Genomic DNA, 20,028 nt, shown 5'->3' with positions numbered 1-20,028 from the left:
TGGAAAAACCCCCAGCCTGAATAATTCAGATGATTTCCCTGTTTATTTAAAGGGTTAATGACAAATACGTGTCAATGATCAGTTCAAAACATGTGTGGCAGGTTCTTCAAAATGTACATCTAATTTAGATTCTGTTTGGTTTGGTTGGCTCTTGTATTACAGTTTTCTGAAAAATGTCTATAATCAACATCCAACCCATACTCATTTGAAATATAAGCCTCAACTTACATTTTTGAACAATGTATAATACGTAGCTCTGGGAACGTTTTGTTGCATGTTTCAGATGACAAACCCACTAGAGGGGAACGTCTACATCAGGGCTATTCAATTAGTTTGTCATGGGGGCTGGTTCATGAAAAGCATCCCAAACGAAAGACCGGAGGAATATGACTTGCTATATGATTGATGACACAACAGCATATAAGAGCCCATATGCTGTATTTTTGCTCCTTAAGACACCCATGTTGGCTTTTTCTACATTAAAATGTTTATATAATGTATTTTAAAACTACATATTATTACTGCAGTGTACAAAACTTTTTTTTTTTTTTTTTACAAACTTTCAAATGTTGTATTTCAGAGCACAACAGTGCATTGCTGAAGTAGGCTTCTTCTACATTTAGGCACATTCATATGTTTGAGCTGCATAACAATTATTGATGCAACAATTATAGATTTTGGTTGTACGATTATATAGTCTGAAGAATAATCATGGTTTCACTGTTATCACATCTAATGTAAATTCAAGCTTTATATTAGGTAAGTAGCTATTTAGATTAACTGTTGTTATCATCTGCATTCATGCATACATAATCATTTTAATAATAATTTGTCTAACATATCTTTTGTTTACACTTCACTGAAAGGCACGCACAACTCTCACCAAGGGATGTTTTCTACAGAGTGCGCCCAGAAAGACGCAAGCGCGTCTCTTCGCTGGCGCCCACATAATGTCATATATTCTTACATTAGAATAACAAACTTGCAAGCGGAAAAGACGTGATATGGGAACGGCCGCTGCTATAGTTAATCCTGTGTGAGTGCGTATTAGCCCCGGTGTACTTCAAACTTAAAACTAGCGCACAGGTAACTTGGCATTTTGAAGCGGTTTTGTTTCGTTCCGTCCAACAGAAATGCGACTTAGAGAAGACTTTACGATTAATAAACTGTGATGATTTAAAGCGCAGTTAATGGTGAAATCATCGTTGCATCCCTATTAACGATATCAGTGCATTGTACAAATAGCCTTTTCTACAAACATGTTTTCGGCTGCCCGCACCATTCGCTTATAATGACTCACGGTCTGTGCAGCCTTTAACTGCAGCTCGTGCTGTTATTGAACAGACGCACGTAACTTCAAAACTATAGCGGCCGTTTGACAACTGAACTAAATTTATTTTTGATGTCTTGGTCACACTGTTTGGAGGGCTGGAACAAAGTGTCTCAGGGGCAAGTTTCGGCCCGCGGGCCGCCAATTGAATAGCCCTGGTCTACATTATTGCAAAACTGTATTATTAGAGCTGCTTTATATCAGAAGAAAACTATAATGTTTTCTTTTTTGCTATACATATTGCAATATGAATATGATTTTTTCAACAGACTTGACTAGCTATATTTGGAAAACTCATACTTTTGTATTAATTAGGATCATTTCGTAGGTTTTCATTAATTTGCAAAAATGAGTGTTTTTTATTTTTAGACTGTCTGTATTCGAGTATGTTGAATCAAATGTAAACAACACTGCATATTCTTACTTATATAAAAAGTACTTATATAAAATATTAAATACATTATTTTTTTTCATTGTTATAATTTTTTCCATAGGATTGGTGTGTTTACATTTAGATTAACAACACGGCAATAGTGTCAGCTACAGCAGATTAATTTTAAAGCACTAGGTTAAACTTTCTAACACCTTTATGGCAATCAAATACATTAAAATCTCTGAGTAACAGTCTCTGAAATTAAATCAAGAATAGTCTTGTGCTGAAAACATTGTGCCCACCAGTCTCGTTAGGTGAGGTTAATATTAAAGTAAACAAATTAATAGATGACTATACAAACGATATAGTTGTTAGACTGTTGCACTTTTTTTGTGCTGTCAATATGCTCATGTTTATGTAGGCCAGGAGTGTTTAAGCTCTGTTCTGGAGGGCCGGTGTCCTGCTGAGTTTAGCTCCAACTTGTTTCAACACATCTGCCAGAAAGTTTCTACTAGTATACAGGGAGTGCAGAGTTATTAGGCAAATGAATATTTTGACCACATCATCCTCTTTATGCATGTTGTCTTACTCCAAGCTGTATAGGCTCGAAAGCCTACTACCAATTAAGAATATTAGGTGATGTGCATCTCTGTAATGAGAAGGGGTGTGGTCTAATGACATCAACACCTTATATCAGGTGTGCATAATTATTAGGCAAATTTCTTTCATTTGGCAAAATGGGTCAAAAGAAGGACTTGACAGACTCAGAAAAGTCAAAAATAGTGAGATATCTTGCAGAGGGATGCAGTACTCTTAAAATTGCAAAGCTTCTGAAGCATGATCATCAAACAATCAAGCGTTTTATTCAAAATAGTCAACAGGGTCGCAAGAAGCGTTATGGAAAAACCAAGCCACAAAATAACTGCCCATGAACTGAGAAAAGTTAAGCGTGCAGCTGCCACTTGCCACCAGTTTGGCCATATTTCAGAGCTGCAACATCACTGGAGTGCCCAAAAGCACAAGGTGTGCAATACTCATGGCCAAGGTAAGAAAGGCTGAAAGAAGACCACCACTGAACAAGACACACAAGCTAAAATGTCAAGACTGGGCCAAGAAATATCTCAAGACTGATTTTTCTAAGGTTTTATGGACTGATGAAATGAGAGTGAGTCTTGATGGGCCAGATGGATGGGCCTGTGGCTGGATTGGTAAAGGGAAGAGAGCTCCAGTCCGACTCAGACGCCAGCAAGGTGGAGGTGGAGTACTGGTTTGGGCTGGTATCATCAAAGATGAGCTTGTGGGGCCTTTTCGGGTTGAGGATGGAGTCAAGCTCAACTCCCAGTCCTACTGCCAGTTTCTGGAAGACGCCTTGTTCAAGCAGTGGTACAGGAAGAAGTCTGCATCCTTCAAAAACATGATTTTCATGCATGACAATGTTCCATCACATGCGTCCAAGTACTCCACAGTGTGGCTGGCAAAAAGGGTATAAAAGAAGAAAAACTAATAACATGGCCTCCTTGTTCACCTGATCTGAACCCCATTGAGAACCTGGGGTCCATCATCAAATGTGAGATTTACAAAGAGGGAAAACAGTACACCTCTCTGAACAGTGTCTGGGAGGCTGTGGTTGCTGCTGCACGCAGTGTTGATGGTTAACAGATCAGAACACTGACAGAATCCACGGATGGCAGGCTTTTGATTGTCCTTGCAAAGAAAGGTGGCTATATTGGTCACTGATAAGTTTTTGTTTTGTTTTTGAATGTCAGAAATGTATATTTGTGAATATGGAGATGTTCTATTGGTTTCACTTGTTAAACATAGATAATTGAAATGGGTATATATTTGTTTGTTGTTAAGTTGCCTAATAATTATGCACAGTAATAGTCACCTGCACACACAGATATCCCCCTAAAATAGCTAAAACTAAAAACTACTTCCAAAAATATTTAGCTTTGATATTAATGAGTTTTTTGGGTTCATTGAGAACATGGTTGTTGTTCAATAATAAAATGATTCCTCAAAAATACAACTTGCCTAATAATTCTGCACTCCCTGTATCTAGTAAGAGCTTGATTAGCTGTTTAAGGTGTGTTTGATTAGGGTTGGAGCTAAACTATCTCCAGGACACTGGCCCTCCAGGATCAAGTATGGACACCCCTGATGCAGGCCTTACTTATGTTTATGTAGGCCACAACGTTTGTATATTTATAACCCTCAGAGGAATTTGCCCTGACTTAGGGTATGCTTTGTTTTAACTAGTGGTGTTTTTCATATCAAATGTAGTATTGTACTTTACATTGCTTTTTGTTTCTTTTGTGGGACCAAACTCAGAGTACACAATGAGATACCGAGCAAATTGATCATACCAGTAAAGTTGTCCATATGGAGAGATGAATAAAGTAAACACATGTGAGTACAAATCATACAAGTCTTTTAAGTTGTTTTATGACATTTATTTGGTGCTGTGCAAAGAGCTGCATAAAATAGTCCTTTTTGTTTCCTTTAAGAAAGAAATGTTGTAATTTTTCTCCAGAAACTGTGTATTTGGGGTTTAAAAAAATGTAGACCGATGCACTAGGCATAGCCCGGTATAAGATTCTGATGGTATGAAAACCTTGAATAAACCACGGTTTGACAATATTGATTACTGCTTTAAAATATATTATTTTTAAATGTCTAGGTAAAAAAAACAAAAACTGTTTTTTCCCTTTGAAACAATGTACTTTAAGAAACTTGTCAAGCTATATAATTCAAATTAATCATTGATCTCTGCTGTCTTCATCAGTTTCAGAAAAACATTTCTTAAACTTAAAATGGCATCTTTGTAGGTCTTTTCTGCTGAAGATACTGTTTTCTAAAAAAAAAAACAAATAAATAAATAAAAAAAAGGTAAAATAAATCTTACACATACATTAGGAACGGAATAGCTGAACATTTTTAAAACCTTGACTTTGCCAAACCGTGGTATACCTTGACAACAGTCATCTTCCATTGCCAACGAAGCACAGATTTACAATTGGAAATAAATTGGAAAAATTGTACAAATACATGTACATACATCCACTAAATAGGGCCAGAAATTGCGACTATTTTGGTCACATATGCGTCTAAAATTGTATCTATGCAACCTCAAAATATATTTGGGAGCATTTGTGCGACTGCATAGAATGGTTTTAGTGTGACCCGTTTTGATTTTAAACATTTTAAAATTCATTTTTCATAAAGTAACAGTGTGACAAGGCAGCATGATAATGAGAAATTGTAATTAATTGTTAGGATTGTCATCATGGTCGTCATTAATATTTTATAATCATTAGACATTTTGGAATTATTGCACAAATATAATATTATCTTCACAGCATTAGTTAGAGAGCCGTTTCTGTTTTTTGTTAGTCCTAATCGATGTTGTTTTCAAATACAATAAATCCCTTAAAATACAATTTGCAGTGGTGTTCCTTCATTTTTGGTGGGTGCTTATACATTTTTTTCTGGTACTCCTAAATATTTGAACTAGGGTGCACCGGTGCAACTAAGTAAAAAAGTCAATTTTGAGCCCTGCTAAAGTTTTGGGAAGTTGCACAACGCAACATTTTAATTAAATCTTATTTTAAATGAAGACTTTTAGAGGGGTCAAAAAGTTAAAAATTATGGAGTATATTTACATTACTTTTTCAACCATTTAAATTTTCCAAACACTAACATCATTCTCATCCATCTAGACAACAAATAACGTACTGTCTTTTGACCTTTGATGTCTTTTTAAAGAAGGATTTATAATAGTACCTGGACCCCAAACAGTTCATAAACTCGTCTGCAACTTCTAGGGTGACCCTCAGCACCTTACTTTAGCGATGATGACAGATCTCTTTTGTTCTCTAAAATGCAGAAACCTACCTCAGGACAAGACGCAAGCGAGCAGCGTTCTCGGTGAAGCGTACTAAACCAAATTACAGTTGTTAAGGCAGTTTTCATACACTTTAACAGTCTCGCCCTCGATGCAAATGAGGCTTAATGTAATCGTGAGTATGTAGCCGGCTAGATTGCAGCACTGTCACTTGATCACACACTGGTTCGGTTGTGCAGTCTAACAGCACTAATTGTGTTCCAAGTCTAATGCAGTCTCACGGATGGACCAGCACGCAGGACATGAATACTAACAGGCCTTCCAGCACCTAAAGACACTGAACAACCCACTTCACCAGGCACAGGCATCAAATTTTTTGTTAAGTAATTGCTTTTTTAGCATGTTAATAAACTAACAAAGTTTCTGTTTAATCCCCAAAGCATAGAATGGATGGGTTTTCTTATAGATCTTACCTTGTTCTGCTTCTGTATAGGAAGGGAAATTGAAATGTCTATTTGAAGTTCATCTCTGCGTAATTATTTTCCAATCCAGTCTTGGCTGATTGTGCTCTCGTCGTCTTCGTTATAAAGAAACGAGTTCGGTAATCAAAAAGCTCATCTAATCAGATGCTTTAAACAGTTTTAAATTGCCTCGGGATCTCGGTCTTCATATATCTGCTCTGATTAGACCTTAATCCGGACCGCTGAGAGGAGTAAATGCATAGATCTCATTGATTGAAGGAAGGATGTGATAGTAGGATGCTTGTATTAAAGAACCGACAAAGCTTAGCATTTTGTTAACCTGCAGGTAAATGCCACAAGTACCTCACATGGACTTAAAATGACACTTGTTTAATATGATTTGTTTACTATGACTATAATGAATATTTCTTGCTAATGTCTGTGTTTAGTAAGTTGTTAGTTTAGCAGGTTAAGGCTGGTTTATACTTCTGCCTCGAGTGATCGTCGTGACCCATGGCACCTGCCTTTCGTGTAGTTGCAGAGTGTTGCTCTGCAATAACACTTCTGAAAGGCTGGCTGGCAGTGAGTTTTTATGTTCCTTGTTGTCAGGTTTCTTTGCGGGTTTTTTTTTTTTTTTAATGCTAGCTTTAATATACAAAATAGCTCAACTCGCTCATTCAGAGGAACGGGCGGATATGCAACCACTTCAATTATAAGGTAAACAAAAGTTTCCATTTGGAGCTCCTTCACGTGACTCGACACTTGTAAACACTCGCTCCATCAGGCTCTCGGTTCTCAGCACTGCTCACACTCGTCACAGCTACCAAGCCGATGTTGTGACGTGTAGTTGCATTTTTTTTTTCGTGTGCGTTTCAGTCAGCCACAGCAAGGGAAGGCTGTGCCGGTACCGAACTCGGCCTTAGGCATGGTTTTGTTAGCCCCCTGCTGGTATATGCTTAAACTAAGTCATATACTCTTTTATTTTACATAATTTTCCTCATTTTCTGGCGGTAATTAAAAAAAAATCCTTTTTTTTTTTTTTTTTTTTTTTTGTAGTTTTTAATTCTGTTGTTTTTTAATTATTTACTTATTTCTTGATTCAATAGTTTTACTAGTTGCAAAATTTATTTTGGGTTGGTTGGTTTTAATCATAAAACAAAGTGTACAGTGAGTTTTTTATTTTGTACTTTTTAAATTTTATTTATTTAAAAAAAAAAAAATGATTGTCTTTTCTGTCTAACTTGAAATTCTAATTTGGCAACAAATTCCTAAAGGGGAATACTCTAAAGTGCACTCTGGAAAAAAGCAGAAAGTTGTCAATTTCTAAGATAAAATAATGTTTACAGCATTGTATAAAACCATTTTTAATTGTTTATTATAATCTAGGATTATGTGTCTCTTTAAATTTGCGTTTGTCTTAAACTTTTTTGAAGTCCTGATTGACATGAGGAGCTTATACAAAACTTATATTCCACAACAAGGTTGGCAAATGAGTGAGCAACTTTTGGTGTTACACTTTGGTGTTCAAATGCTTTTTGACTGCACCTAATCTGGTCTGGATGTAGTTTTAGACTAAAATACTAATTTTTTTGTTTATTTTTAAAACCCGTTCAAGTGTCTGTTCAATAATTAAAGTGGTGATTAAAAAAATAAAATGGACGAAGCTACACATTATTTCATTTTTTAAAGCATCACTTAATTCTGTTGATACTGTATGTGCAGGTATTTAAACGAAATATTCTGGGGCCATGACATTTCTGAGAAAAGCTACTGACATTGGCTGCTAAGTAAAAAACAAAAGAGAGAGAAAACAAACACCAGCAGGGAAAGATTTCATGTCGGTGTATTCTGATTTTCTAGCAAATTTTAATTGTTTTTCATAAGTGCACAATATAATGTAATGGACATGTCACTCGCGTAACGCCATGGAAGTAAATTTATAAAGGACATTTACTGTAAGTAAATTAACTGACTAATAGATCACATGATAAAGACATGATTAAAATAGTGTGTACAGTAGAGATTGGCAATATTTTTTTTTCTTTTGCAATATACTGATAAATTCTTCCTACTGTAAGAATTAGTTTTATTGTGACTAACAATTAAACATACAAGCGGTCTGTGAAACAAATAAATATATTACTGTAGAATGCATGTATGTTAGTTATGCGTTTAAATGATCCTTTTTACAAACTGCTTACATACGCTTTAAATTCATTTCATAATCAGTCAAGTGTTTGAAATCACTTTGTTACCAGAAGTAGTTTCATATCACAGAATGAAAAAGAAGTCTTAATATCTTTTGTCATTTTCAGTACTGTGATGGGCATGTTAATTAGCATTGCATTGTAAAAACAAATGGCTTATTCTTAGAAAAATGCCAAGGATAGGTAAAAGAAAATGAATTAACCATATTTTATTAGTTTATTGTTTCCATGTTTAGTCAGTTTATTCATTTCTATTTTCTTTTTCATTAACCACAGCTAGTTCTGTAATGCATACGTGGAGTTTTATGCCCTTGGGCATCCTCTAGTGTCCTGTATGAATGAAATGGATGGTGTATCATGTACTTTCAACGCCGTATTTTAAATTTAATTATAATTTTTTAAATTTATTTATTGTTAAATAAAAGGAATTTTTTACTTTAATGATACAGGATTTTTCTGTCTCGTTTGGAACATTATCATCATTATTGTAGTTATTGCTGTTAACTAAAGTCCATATTGCCCATATCTAATGTACATTTGACATGAATAGTGCACATTTGTACTTGTAGTCACCATTGCAAAGTAGATCTTAAGATCAAGTTCCTTCTCAATACAGTGTAACAGTATTGATTTTGTTAGTTTCTCACTTTTATACAATTAAAAGTTAATGTTATAGATATCATACTTGTATAGGGTGTTTACGGGGTCTTTACATATTAAAGTTGATATAAAGTTGAAAATCAAAGCCCTTAATGTATTAAAATATCTTAAATTCTGTTTCCCAAGCCATTGAGCTTTGTCTTATATTTTCATTATATATGTATATGTATGGATGTGTATTGTCCAGTGAGCACTTTTTAGATGTTTTAAAAGGGAGATTAATCATTGCAAACTAGGGTTGTTCCGTATATTATTTATTTATCTATTTATTTTTTCTATAAAATCCTTTTTTTTATGGACACCTGCTAGTTTTGCTGCTCACTGAATGCTGCATTATATCAAAAATCCCTTTACAGAGGCTTGTGACTCAATTTAACCATTCTATCCCAATGTTGATTTTTTTTAAAATCACGAAAGCCAAAATTGAAACTGAATTTCGATTAATTGCATTGCCTTGGTTAATGTTATTATAGTGAACTACAAGCAAACTTGAATTTAAGAAAACTTGAATCTCTGAAAAGTAGCTACTTATGTCCACATCTTGCATTCTGAAGTAGGACTGGAAAAATTCCTTATGACGCTTCTCACATCCGAACGTAATTACAGCTATAGTTAACAGCGTAAATAGACCCACCCAATCACACTGTCCTTATGTGTTTGTGGGAGAAAGGATCTGAGAAGAGAAAGTCATTTAGCCCTTTGTGTATGTCAAGGTACTAAGGGTTGATGGAGCGTTATTTTATTTTGAAGGTGATTAAATTATTGGTGGGGACATCTCAGCAATTGCTGGATTTTGGTGTGGACACTTCCCCTTCGTCCATGCCAAATCTACACCTATTGGTCAAAGTAAGGAGTTAAATAGTATGCGTCTCCACTTGGCATAAACATAAAAGAGATTTTGCGTTTTTTCATCAAACCCTCTGATAATAAATATGTAGTAATAGTAAGTAAAGTAGTCACTGATAAAACTGGCAATGAATGTCTTAATGTATGGAAAGAGTCCTAAAAAGTTAAATTTTTAAAAAAGTTTAAATTTACCTCCGTTATTCCTGTATATACCCTGATATGGATCTTGTTCATACCCAATGTAATGACTTTAATTCTTTTTAGTGCTTATAGAAAAAATACTATTCCTCATAACAGAACAAAAACAGTTGAAGTCAGAATAATTTGCCGCCCTGAATTATTAGCCCCAATAGTATTTTCCCCAATTTCTGTTTAACGGAGAGGTTTTTTTCAACTTATTTCTAAACATAATAGATTTAAAAACTACTCTTATAACTGATTTATTTTATCTTTGCCATGATGAGAGTAAATAATATTTGACTAGATATTTTTCAAGACACTTATATACAGCCTAAAGTGACATTTAAAGTCTTAACTGCGTTAATTGGGTTAACGAGACAGGTTAGGGTAATTTTAGCAAAACTTATTGTATAACAATGATTTCTATAGACTATCAAAAAATATAGCTTAAAGGGGCTAATAATATTGACCTTAAACTGGTTTTTAAAAAATTAAAACTGCTTTAATTCTAGCCGAAATAAAAGAAATAAGATTGTCTTCAGAAGAAAAAATATTATCAGACATACTGTGAAAATGTCCTGGCTCCATTTAAACATTATTTGGGAAATATTTATAAAAGAAAACACTTTTTTTAAAGGGAGTTTAATAATTCTGATTACAACTGTAAATTAGCAGCAAAAGTAAGTATTCAGTAAAAAGTACTTTTATGCTTGATAATTATGCTCAAGAACAGACTGAGTATTAGTTTTGTCATCTTTTAATTCACTTGATGTTGAGGCCTTCGCAAACATCTCCTGAAGAAGTTTATATGTATGCTCGCAACAGCATTTGTGTAATCAGCCTCATCTCTTGCGTGTCTGCCCATCTGTGTGCACTCCATTATCTTAATCAGGTCTCTATCAAACACACGTGCTCTCTTGCTCCTGATTGGATTACACAGCTCATCCCTGCTTTCGCTCCATACTGTTATCTGCCGTCTTTCATTGGTCTGTTTTTTTTTTTTTTAGGCTATCATAAGGTTTAGTTTAGGTTATTATTGATTTTTTTTGTTTGTTTGTTTTTAGATCTGCCCTGGAAGCATTTTTGTGGACGCTAAAACCACATACCCTAAAACAAAAAGCATATTGTATGTTGTCAGTAAAATAGTAGGCTAATAATTACAGCTCTGCCCGAGGGACCAAAAAAACTCACTTACAGTGGTGGGCCGTCCTTACTGTAACCAGATATTATTGTGTACACTCTTCTGCAGACAAGTGGAGTGTGTCTGGAAACCAAACCGTTCTGCGTAAGCTGCTCTGTTTGGAAGGGACGCCCCCTTCTGGCGTTGTGTAGTAGTCACAATGCATTTATCCATCTGGCATTTCTGTAATCTAAATTAAATTCTGCCTGAACCGTGGATGTAGTGAACTAATTATTCCCCCAGTTATTTGAGGGGAAAAAAGGGTTGAATTATTTTTTATTCTGATAGCTGACTATTTCTACAATTATATGCTGATGAAAATCATTTTAAATAAACTTTCAATTAAGTAAACATTGTTTATTTTTGTAATTTCATAAAGATTTACTGGTAACATTTTACGGTAAGGTTTTAATGATTATGTATTTGCTAACATGAGCATACAATGGACCCATTTATTACAGCATTCTTTTTTGTTTACGTTAATGGAACCAAAGTTGTTTATTGTTAGTTTAACTCACTAAATGTTAAAAAGCTTACATTTGGATATTAGTAATGCATTAGTAAATGTTGCACTATGATTAAGAATTTCTTTTTAATTATTCAATTTAATTCATGTTTATCTATAGCACTTTTACAATGTAGATTGTGTGAAAGCAGCTTAACATAGTTGCAGTAAATTGAAACTGTCAGTCCAGTTTTCAGAGTTTGTTTGTGTTAATAAAAACATTAACTACTGTGTCCTTACCAAATAAAAGTATCTTTCAGAAAATATCCAAACTCAAATTGTATGTAAATGCATTTATTTTACAAGATGTGCACATTTTTAGCATTTAGAAAAGGCTCCAGATTTTAAAAATGGATTTTAATTGAATAAAACGGTACAAATAGAAACTTGAGCAACATTCAAAAGCATTGAATGTTTGTTTGCATGTGTTGAGGTGATTGTTGCTGTGGTTTTCTAGCCAAGCCTGGTTTTAGACAATCAGCTGCCAAGCAGGAGAGATGGCCATTGTTTGATGGATGCTCGTATTGCATCTTTCCCAGCATAGATGCAAATGTCTATTGTTTTATTTTGCAGGCATGAATAAAAGAATGAGTTCCTCGGTTTCAGTACAAACTCAATGCAAAATCATGTTCCTTTTTTTATTTCACCAGCCTGTTTTGTTGTTATAAAAATCTACCTTCATACTACTCTCAAAGTGTTGGCATAAAGCAGAAGCTGTTATCGGTATTTCTTTACATATTGTTGCTTATATCCGAGTGCAGCGACATAAACAGCATACAAATATTTTTAATTAAGTTTGTCATTGGGGGTATTACGAAAAGTCTTATTGCACAAATAAAAACGGTTTTCCTTTTAGTGAAATTTTTTTTAAAGATAAAAGTTTAAGGACTGTTATTGTGAGCTCTGATATTTTAATTCATTATTTTTGCTTAAAAAAACCCAAACAAATAAAACAAAACTGTGTTCAGTAACTGAATTTATACAGAAATACTGCTATCCATTATTATTTAGCTCCGTCCACTCTCAAATCCACTGAAAGTAACACATTCAAGTATTCGAAAATTGTAAATGTATATCAAATATTTGTAAATATATGTATTTTTTTGTTTTTGCAATGTTTTTATGATTGTTTGTATTATTTGTCGTAGGTACAATACATAGTTTTAGCATCTATTGCAATTTGCATTCGCAATAGTCACATTGCAGCATCTGCAATGTGGAGTTGGGATTATTGTACAGCTATACATATAGAATTGTAGTTGATCAGCAATAAAGAACGTACAGTGTTTACATTTAAATATTTACATTTGAGTATTTAATAATAGGGGTAGGACAAAATAGTGATATGCATAAGGTGGTGCTTGTAATGGTGGATTGAACGTAAAACAATGTTGCAATTCTAAGAAATATATGTGCTGTTAATAAAAGAAATACATCTTATAACTTTTTGATGCATTTTTTCCTCTTCATTTACAAAAATCATAATATATTCATGTTTTTTTTGTATATTCATATGTTTTTCTTGTGATATATTGCTGAGTTTGTGATCTATCATTATAATAGGCAAAATATCATGGTAATATTATATCAAATTACTGTACCTGAATATCTGACTACTTTTACTTTTATTTTTTTTCCATCTTATTTATTCTTGCAATTTCTTTAATTTACTCAAGTCCACAAGAATATTCCAATCAATCGAAGTATGATTTCATTTCAAATAGAGCTATTCAAGCAATCTGCCGAAATTGTATTCAAATCGCAAGAAAAATAAAATACCGCAAGGTCAGATTTTTCCACTATCAGGCAGCCTTAAGTTTAAGTACTTCATGGGATACGAGTTATTTCCCTCATTTATCTCTTTACCTTAATTTTCGAAATGGAAATAATAACCATAAAAAAAAAATCAATGAATGAAAAAAAAAATTAACCATAAGATAAATTATATATAATAAACACTGTGTAGTATACCATAAGAAATACAATTTTCATTTAATTTGACCTAATGCTTTTCTCTGTCTCTCTTTCAGAATGCCAAGTCCTTGTCCTCCTCAGACAGCCTAGCGAAGGTGCAGGAGGTAGCAAGCTGGCTTTTGGAAATGAACCAGGATCTGCTGTCGGGGGGCAGCGGCAGCAGGGCGGCCCAGCAGCAGAGACCGAGACCCGGAACGGCGGGGGCAGGTAACAGCATCTCAGGCCGCACACCTCAGCCCCAGCCGGAGCACCCGGACCAGGTGCTGGAGGAGCCGGAGCAAGAGGAGGCGCAGCAGCAGAGGAGAGAACCAGCTGAGGAGGAAGATGAGGGAGGACCAGAGCGGCAGCAGGACGGTGACGAGCAGCCATGGCCTTCCGGAGGCGAACCGATGGAGGATGGAGAAGGGCGGAGGAGCGAGGTGAATGGAGACGAAAAAGGCGCCCAGTGGCTTTGGGAGCAGGAACAGCGCAGGAGGAGAAGACCGCATCGTGAGGAAGAAGAGGAGAACGAGGAGGAGGAGGAGAATAATAACAGTGGGAGGGAAGGACAGGTCGGGGCAGGACTCCGTTCGGAGGAAGACGACGACCGGCCGGAGGAGGACAATGAGGGCGAGGAGGAAATGGACCAGGACAGCGATGAGTTTGAACATTCGGAGGAGAGCGAGAGGGAAGAGGAGGAGGAGGATGGTGAAGAGGAGGAAGGCGAGGAAGGCCTCCATTCGCCCTCACTTAGGACCAGTGTGTCTGACCATAATGATAACACGGACCAGTCTTCTGGACGACAGCGCCAAAGCCTTCGCTCACCGAATAGGGTAAGAGCGCAGTTCTTTTATTTTTTTTATTTTTTTACTGAGTGTTAAAGGAATAGTTCACTCCAAAAATAACAATTCTGTCCTCATTTACTCTGCTTTTATTTATTTATTTATTTATTTATTTATTTATTTAATTTTCAAATATGGTGTTCAGCGTCTTTTGCGCATCAGAAATCAAAACCAAACATACAAATAATAATAACAATAAATAAATAAATAAAAATATAAGAAAAATGCAAGAAATACATAAATGATAAAAAATATACAAACATGCAAGTAAGTGCATGTGCTTGTGCTTACACATACAATATAAAGGTTCATTACATAACAACCTTGGTATATCAATAGCAGGTAATACAAGTTATACATAGAAAAAAAAGATTTGTATCAGCTTCCTTCAGGAAACTATAAAGGGATCCCAAACCTTAAAAAACTTTTCAGGTTTCTCCTGACTATAAAAGTATTTTTTTTCTAAAGCCAAACAGTAAAACAATTTCTGCAACCATTGTCCAAAATGTGGGCTTTCTGTATTTTTCCAAAAAAAAAAAAACGTTTTGCATGTAATAAAGTTAAGTTTCTTATCTGAACTAAAAGTGCTTGTAATAGGAAAAATATATGGAATACAGTTTATTCTGTTTGAATACTATGGATTAAAAGTTTAGAATTTTCTCCCGAAAAATGTCAATTTTTTTTTTTTTTTGCGCAAACATGTACTAAAAATTATTCACCACATGAAAAATTATAATAAAAGAATAAAATTATATTGCAGTTTAAATAAACAAACAAAAAATAAATAAATAAGGACATCAATATAAAAGTATTTTCCAAAAGGGCAGATTACATATCTTTTGATTTACTCAGCTTTTAATTCATAAGTTTTTTTTCTGTTAAACAAAACATTTTCTGAATTCTGAAATATGCTGAAAACCTGTAACCATTGAGTTTCAAAGTGTTTGTTTTACCTATTATGAAATTCAATTGCTGGTGGTTGTCATCTTTCATCAAAGTATCTTACAAAAAGAAAATGATAAAGCTTTGGAAATACTTGAGTGTGAGTAAACACCGAGAATTTAATATTTTGGGTGAAGTATCCCTTAAAATGTGGGCAAAAAGGTTATAGGCTTGACTTTTTCAGTCATGGTGTTTGTCTCCCTCTGCTGGCCGTATTAGCTTAATAGAAAAAAAAAAAACACACTTATTACGTCATTTTGGAAATACTCAAGTTTTTTTTTTCATTTTTGTATTATTTTATGCATAACTTTATAAATGCAAGAACTTTCTTTCATTACCAGAAGTAGGCTTTCAAACAAATGTGGTTTAGTAATATCATTTGACATTTTGACTTGTGTTAAAACATGTCTGGATTAGCTTTTGTTTCATCACTTCAAAAGGAAAGTGCTCCTTTGATTCTGACATTCTGTGATCACTTGGCTGACTCAAGGTCTTGGAGTCAAAGCATGGATTCCCAAAACGTTTTTATTTATTTATTTATATTCTTATAATATTCTATTATATTCTCTTTTTTTCTTGTAAGCAAAACAGTATGATTATAACTTTTTTTCTTTCTTTTGAAGCAACACTTGATATTTTAATTTAATATTTCAATAATTTAACACTTGTTCTTATTCTGATGTTGGTTAATTGTCGTATTTTAGAAAAACGTCATGGTTATTTCGTGGCTATAATGCAGTCTGAACTGTGAATTTAAACATTAACCAGTGGCGGTTCTAGCTTGAATGGTACCCTGGGCAAACCACCCCATATACGCCCACCGTCCTCAAATTTATAAATATTTGCAAGCTTACATCTAGTTATTATAAAAAGGAATCTTTAAACGTACATTCTAAAAAATGTTTGTTTTACCCCCAACTTTGGGTAAAATATGAACAAAAACCAGAATTGGAATTCTTAAAAATATTTATATTTATTATAATTATTGGTATTATTAATATTATTATTATTATTATACAAATATTATTATAAAAAAAAAAACAGAAATAGAAAGACCCACCCCCTGCTGAGAAAGTCCAGAATTTGACCCCTATAAGAGCTTATCTGGCTCATTTTTGACAGTGTTGCCATCATAAGTTGTGTAAAGAGCCAATAGGATAAGGCTTTTAGATAATTTAAATTATTATTACTGAAATGGACAAATTCTGACTGATGAAAATAGCTGGCCAGTTTTTTTTTTTCATTTAATTTAAACATTTAAAAAGTTTTAACAGATTCTTAAGTGTTTTCTTTTTAATTAATTTTATTTTTTTATGATGGATGGTAATAAATTAGCAATTAAATTTTTTTCTTATTTTTTAAAATTCTAATCGCATTATTTCTAAAACTGTAATAACTTAGTTTAAATGCACATTTGTAAAAATAAAGAAAAACTATACAATAGTATGGTAAGCACTTTGACAAATGTAGGAAATATTTTTACTTCAAAAAGTGTAGTAGTAAACCATCTGACAAGAAATTCCAGCAAAAATAAGTACTTATGTCACTAAAACTTAAGAATTTAATAGAAAATAAGGTGAATAACTGCATAAAGGTCCACTTGAGAATAAAAGAACCACTCTTTTTAATAGGCTGGCTACAGGCCTGCTTTAAGTGGCATGTATGCATTGTTTGTGCAGAGCATGGTTTACTAGCCTACTCCATGACACTGACAAAACACTGGATCTAGGAACTGTATGATGTTTGAGGATGATGACATCATCAAAACTTTGGTCATGCTTTGCAATAAGTTTTATTAGTTAAAGGGAAAGTTCATCCAAAAATGTTTGACATTATTTACTCCCCCTTCTTCTAAACCTGTTTGTGTTTTTCTTCTGTTGATCACCAAACAATATTTTAAAAATGGAATGTTTATTTTTACTGCTATGGAAGTCAGTGGTTTTCATGATGATTGCGTCACACATAAATGACCTCTAAACCTAATCTGATTGGTCAAAGGGAATGCTGCCCTCATACTGACGCTCTTCAGCCAATAGTTGTGATTTTGCAGTTAATGAAATTCATGTTTGTTAGGGGTGTAGTAGCGATTATAACCCAAAGTTCAGAACGAATGTGACCCACAGATTAATGACTTTTTATAACTTGTAGGTTAATCAAACATTCATATCAATTGCAGAGAGATCGCATATTGCGTTATTCAAATATCAAGTATGAAAGCATTCAGATCTGTTTGATTGAAAGGGATTCAGTTTTTAAACTTTTTCAGTTAATTAAACAGTTAAATAACACAGAAGTACTGGGAGAGCAGTTTATAGTTCAGATATGAACACTGATGTTTATGGTAAAGATTACAATCATCGTTTAATGGAACTTGACGCCGGGGAATGTTATAGCAACAATGTTGTAGACTAACAACTATCATAATGATGTCACTGAATTGGTTTTCAAAAATGATCCACCTGTAATGAAACAAAGTTTTATGTGTCAATTGTTGAATCATTCATTGAAAATAAATATGAAACGTTGTACAAGATGTTCGATTTTTATATTTAGCATTATCAGCAACAGTAGCACAGTTAATTTTTCCTATTTAATATTTTCCTTTTCTTCAGCTGGTTCGTTCTTTAATTTTTATTTTTATTAAAATTACAGTTTCTGGTTGTTAAAACCAATGTAAAATTTTTGTGTAAATGGAAAGCGAATGACATTTGTCTCCTCCCTTATTTAATGATCCGAAAAATGGTCCAATCTGTGATTCAGAAAGCGTAGTGTGAGCCGAACCATGAGATTTGTGATCCGTTACACCACTAATGTTCGTGTGTCTGACACACTTGGCCTAGATTTTGTATTAGGAATGTAACCAAATGTGTTTGATTTAAGCATACACTGTTTCATTCATTGTTTCAAGTAGATTGAATCGTTTTTTTGAGTAGTGGAAATACAAATGAGTGTAGATAAAGAAGAGGGGAGGGAAAGCAAGACCCTCCTCATCCTCATGATGTCGACACGCTTGTCATCGCACTGACAGAAAACGACCCGCAAATCCTCTCAGCGTTTTGTTTCCGTGACTGAGCCGAGTCTCTCTGAGCTGCCATGGGGAATCGCAGTATGAAGAAGGTTGCGCTGTTACTGGTGAGTGAATCTCCAGAGAACATCTGATCACATCTGCGTTAGGAGAGAATCTCATCCGCCTACTGAAGCCGCTGTGTGTTTCAATGAGAATCTGTTTCTGTTTATCTGATTGAGCTGAGCTGAAGTTCGCTGAGCAGTCATGTCTGCCGTGTGCTTTTTCTATAGTATGTGTTTCTCATTTTTTTGGGTAAGATGTGTTGGTTTAACCTAAAAGGCTGTTAGTGTAGTAGGGATGAGGTCAAGATGGAAGACCAGCTGACCTTGATAAGTTTTAGATTAGGGCTCCACAATATTGAAAAAAAACAACAACAAAAAAAACAAACATTGTCATTGTATTATTATTCTTTTTTTTCAGCATTTCATATTGTAGTATGAAATAGATTTCGGCAGAGTGATTGAATAACTCAATTTGCAAAGAATGTATTTCAGAATGTTGGAGTGATTTTATAGGCAAGTGTTTATGCATAAATTCAAGAGTTCACACTTAGCTGATGATTGATAATGAAGCTTGTTTGTCATGCTGTCCCAGGAGAGAGCCCTGAGCTTATAAGATCCTTGAGCCCTGGGCTCCCTCCCGTTTGCAGGGTGAGAGGAGAGTTTAAGCTTAGGTAGATCTTGATGAACTCTACCTGGCTTATTTTTGGCTGATGACAGATATAGAATGGCTATGAGAGGTGTACTCACTAAGAGCTTGGCAATGGTATCAGTTTGGAATGTTCAGTCGACTTACTTTAGGTTGCGTGTTTTTTGGAGTGTGGGAGGAACTGTAGAACCTGGGTAAAATCTACGTGAGCATGGGGAGAACACAGACATGTCAACTGGTTTAGTAGCTACTTTAACTGGAGATATTCTTGCTGTGTGGCAACAGTGCTAATCACTTGGCTGCCGTTTCATCTGGATAGAATGGTGAGTAGGGATAGGTAGGGGAAGATTCTTCAGGACGAAGACATTGAGATAAGAAAACTCTGGTTATTTATAACGAGTTAAGAATCTGATCGGAGAATCAATCATGAGCTGATGCGGGACCTACGGAGGACAATCATAAGCACATGATTCTTTCGAAATAATTTATAAATAAAATTCACGTATTTTAATTTTTAGGGGAAAACATACAAATAAAAAGGGAAAATATGATTTATATTTGACTGGTAAATCTTCATGGCAGTTTAACAAATATAAAAAAAAATATCTAATGTAAAGTGGCACTTGGCACTCTTCACTTAAAAAAAAAGAGGTTTAATTGATCTTTGTTAAAGCTTGTTTAATCGGTCAGAATGCTTTAAACCGATTTCAATGAGTAAACCTATTTTAACCATTAATCTAAAAGCTCATAGTCAACAATAATTCATACTTGACATTGAAGACCCTGTGATGTGACTAATGCAGATGTGCACTTTGCGATATCGATGCTGAAACTAAATATTTTGAATATATAATTATTTTAAATTCGTCAGTTGATATGATTTGTCTAGGTTTGTGTTGTAGGCCAATGCAGTGGCTTTCTGTCTTTAGACACCCTTGGGGGTCATAAGAGGGTGTTAGGGGGCCAGGACAAGGTTTGGGAAGAAAAAAT

General features: G+C 34.4%; 1 protein-coding gene across 4 annotated transcripts in view; it reads left to right on the top strand.

Annotated features, from left to right (window-relative positions):
• The window catches only part of fbxw7 (F-box and WD repeat domain containing 7), a 286,374-nt gene that overhangs the window by 104,431 nt on the left and 161,915 nt on the right, over positions 1–20,028 (top strand). For all 4 annotated transcript variants that reach the window (XM_073951515.1, XM_073951513.1, XM_021473906.2 and 1 more), the window contains one exon: positions 13,617–14,372. In XM_073951515.1, the coding sequence (XP_073807616.1) occupies positions 13,686–14,372 (687 nt within the window). In that variant the 5' untranslated portion in view covers positions 13,617–13,685. The remainder of the gene's footprint in view (positions 1–13,616; positions 14,373–20,028) is intronic.

The sequence above is a fragment of the Danio rerio genome, chromosome 1, assembly GCF_049306965.1.
Source record: "Danio rerio strain Tuebingen ecotype United States chromosome 1, GRCz12tu, whole genome shotgun sequence".
In the NCBI taxonomy this organism is placed as follows: domain Eukaryota; kingdom Metazoa; phylum Chordata; class Actinopteri; order Cypriniformes; family Danionidae; genus Danio; species Danio rerio.
This window is presented reverse-complemented; position numbering and strand designations above follow the sequence as displayed.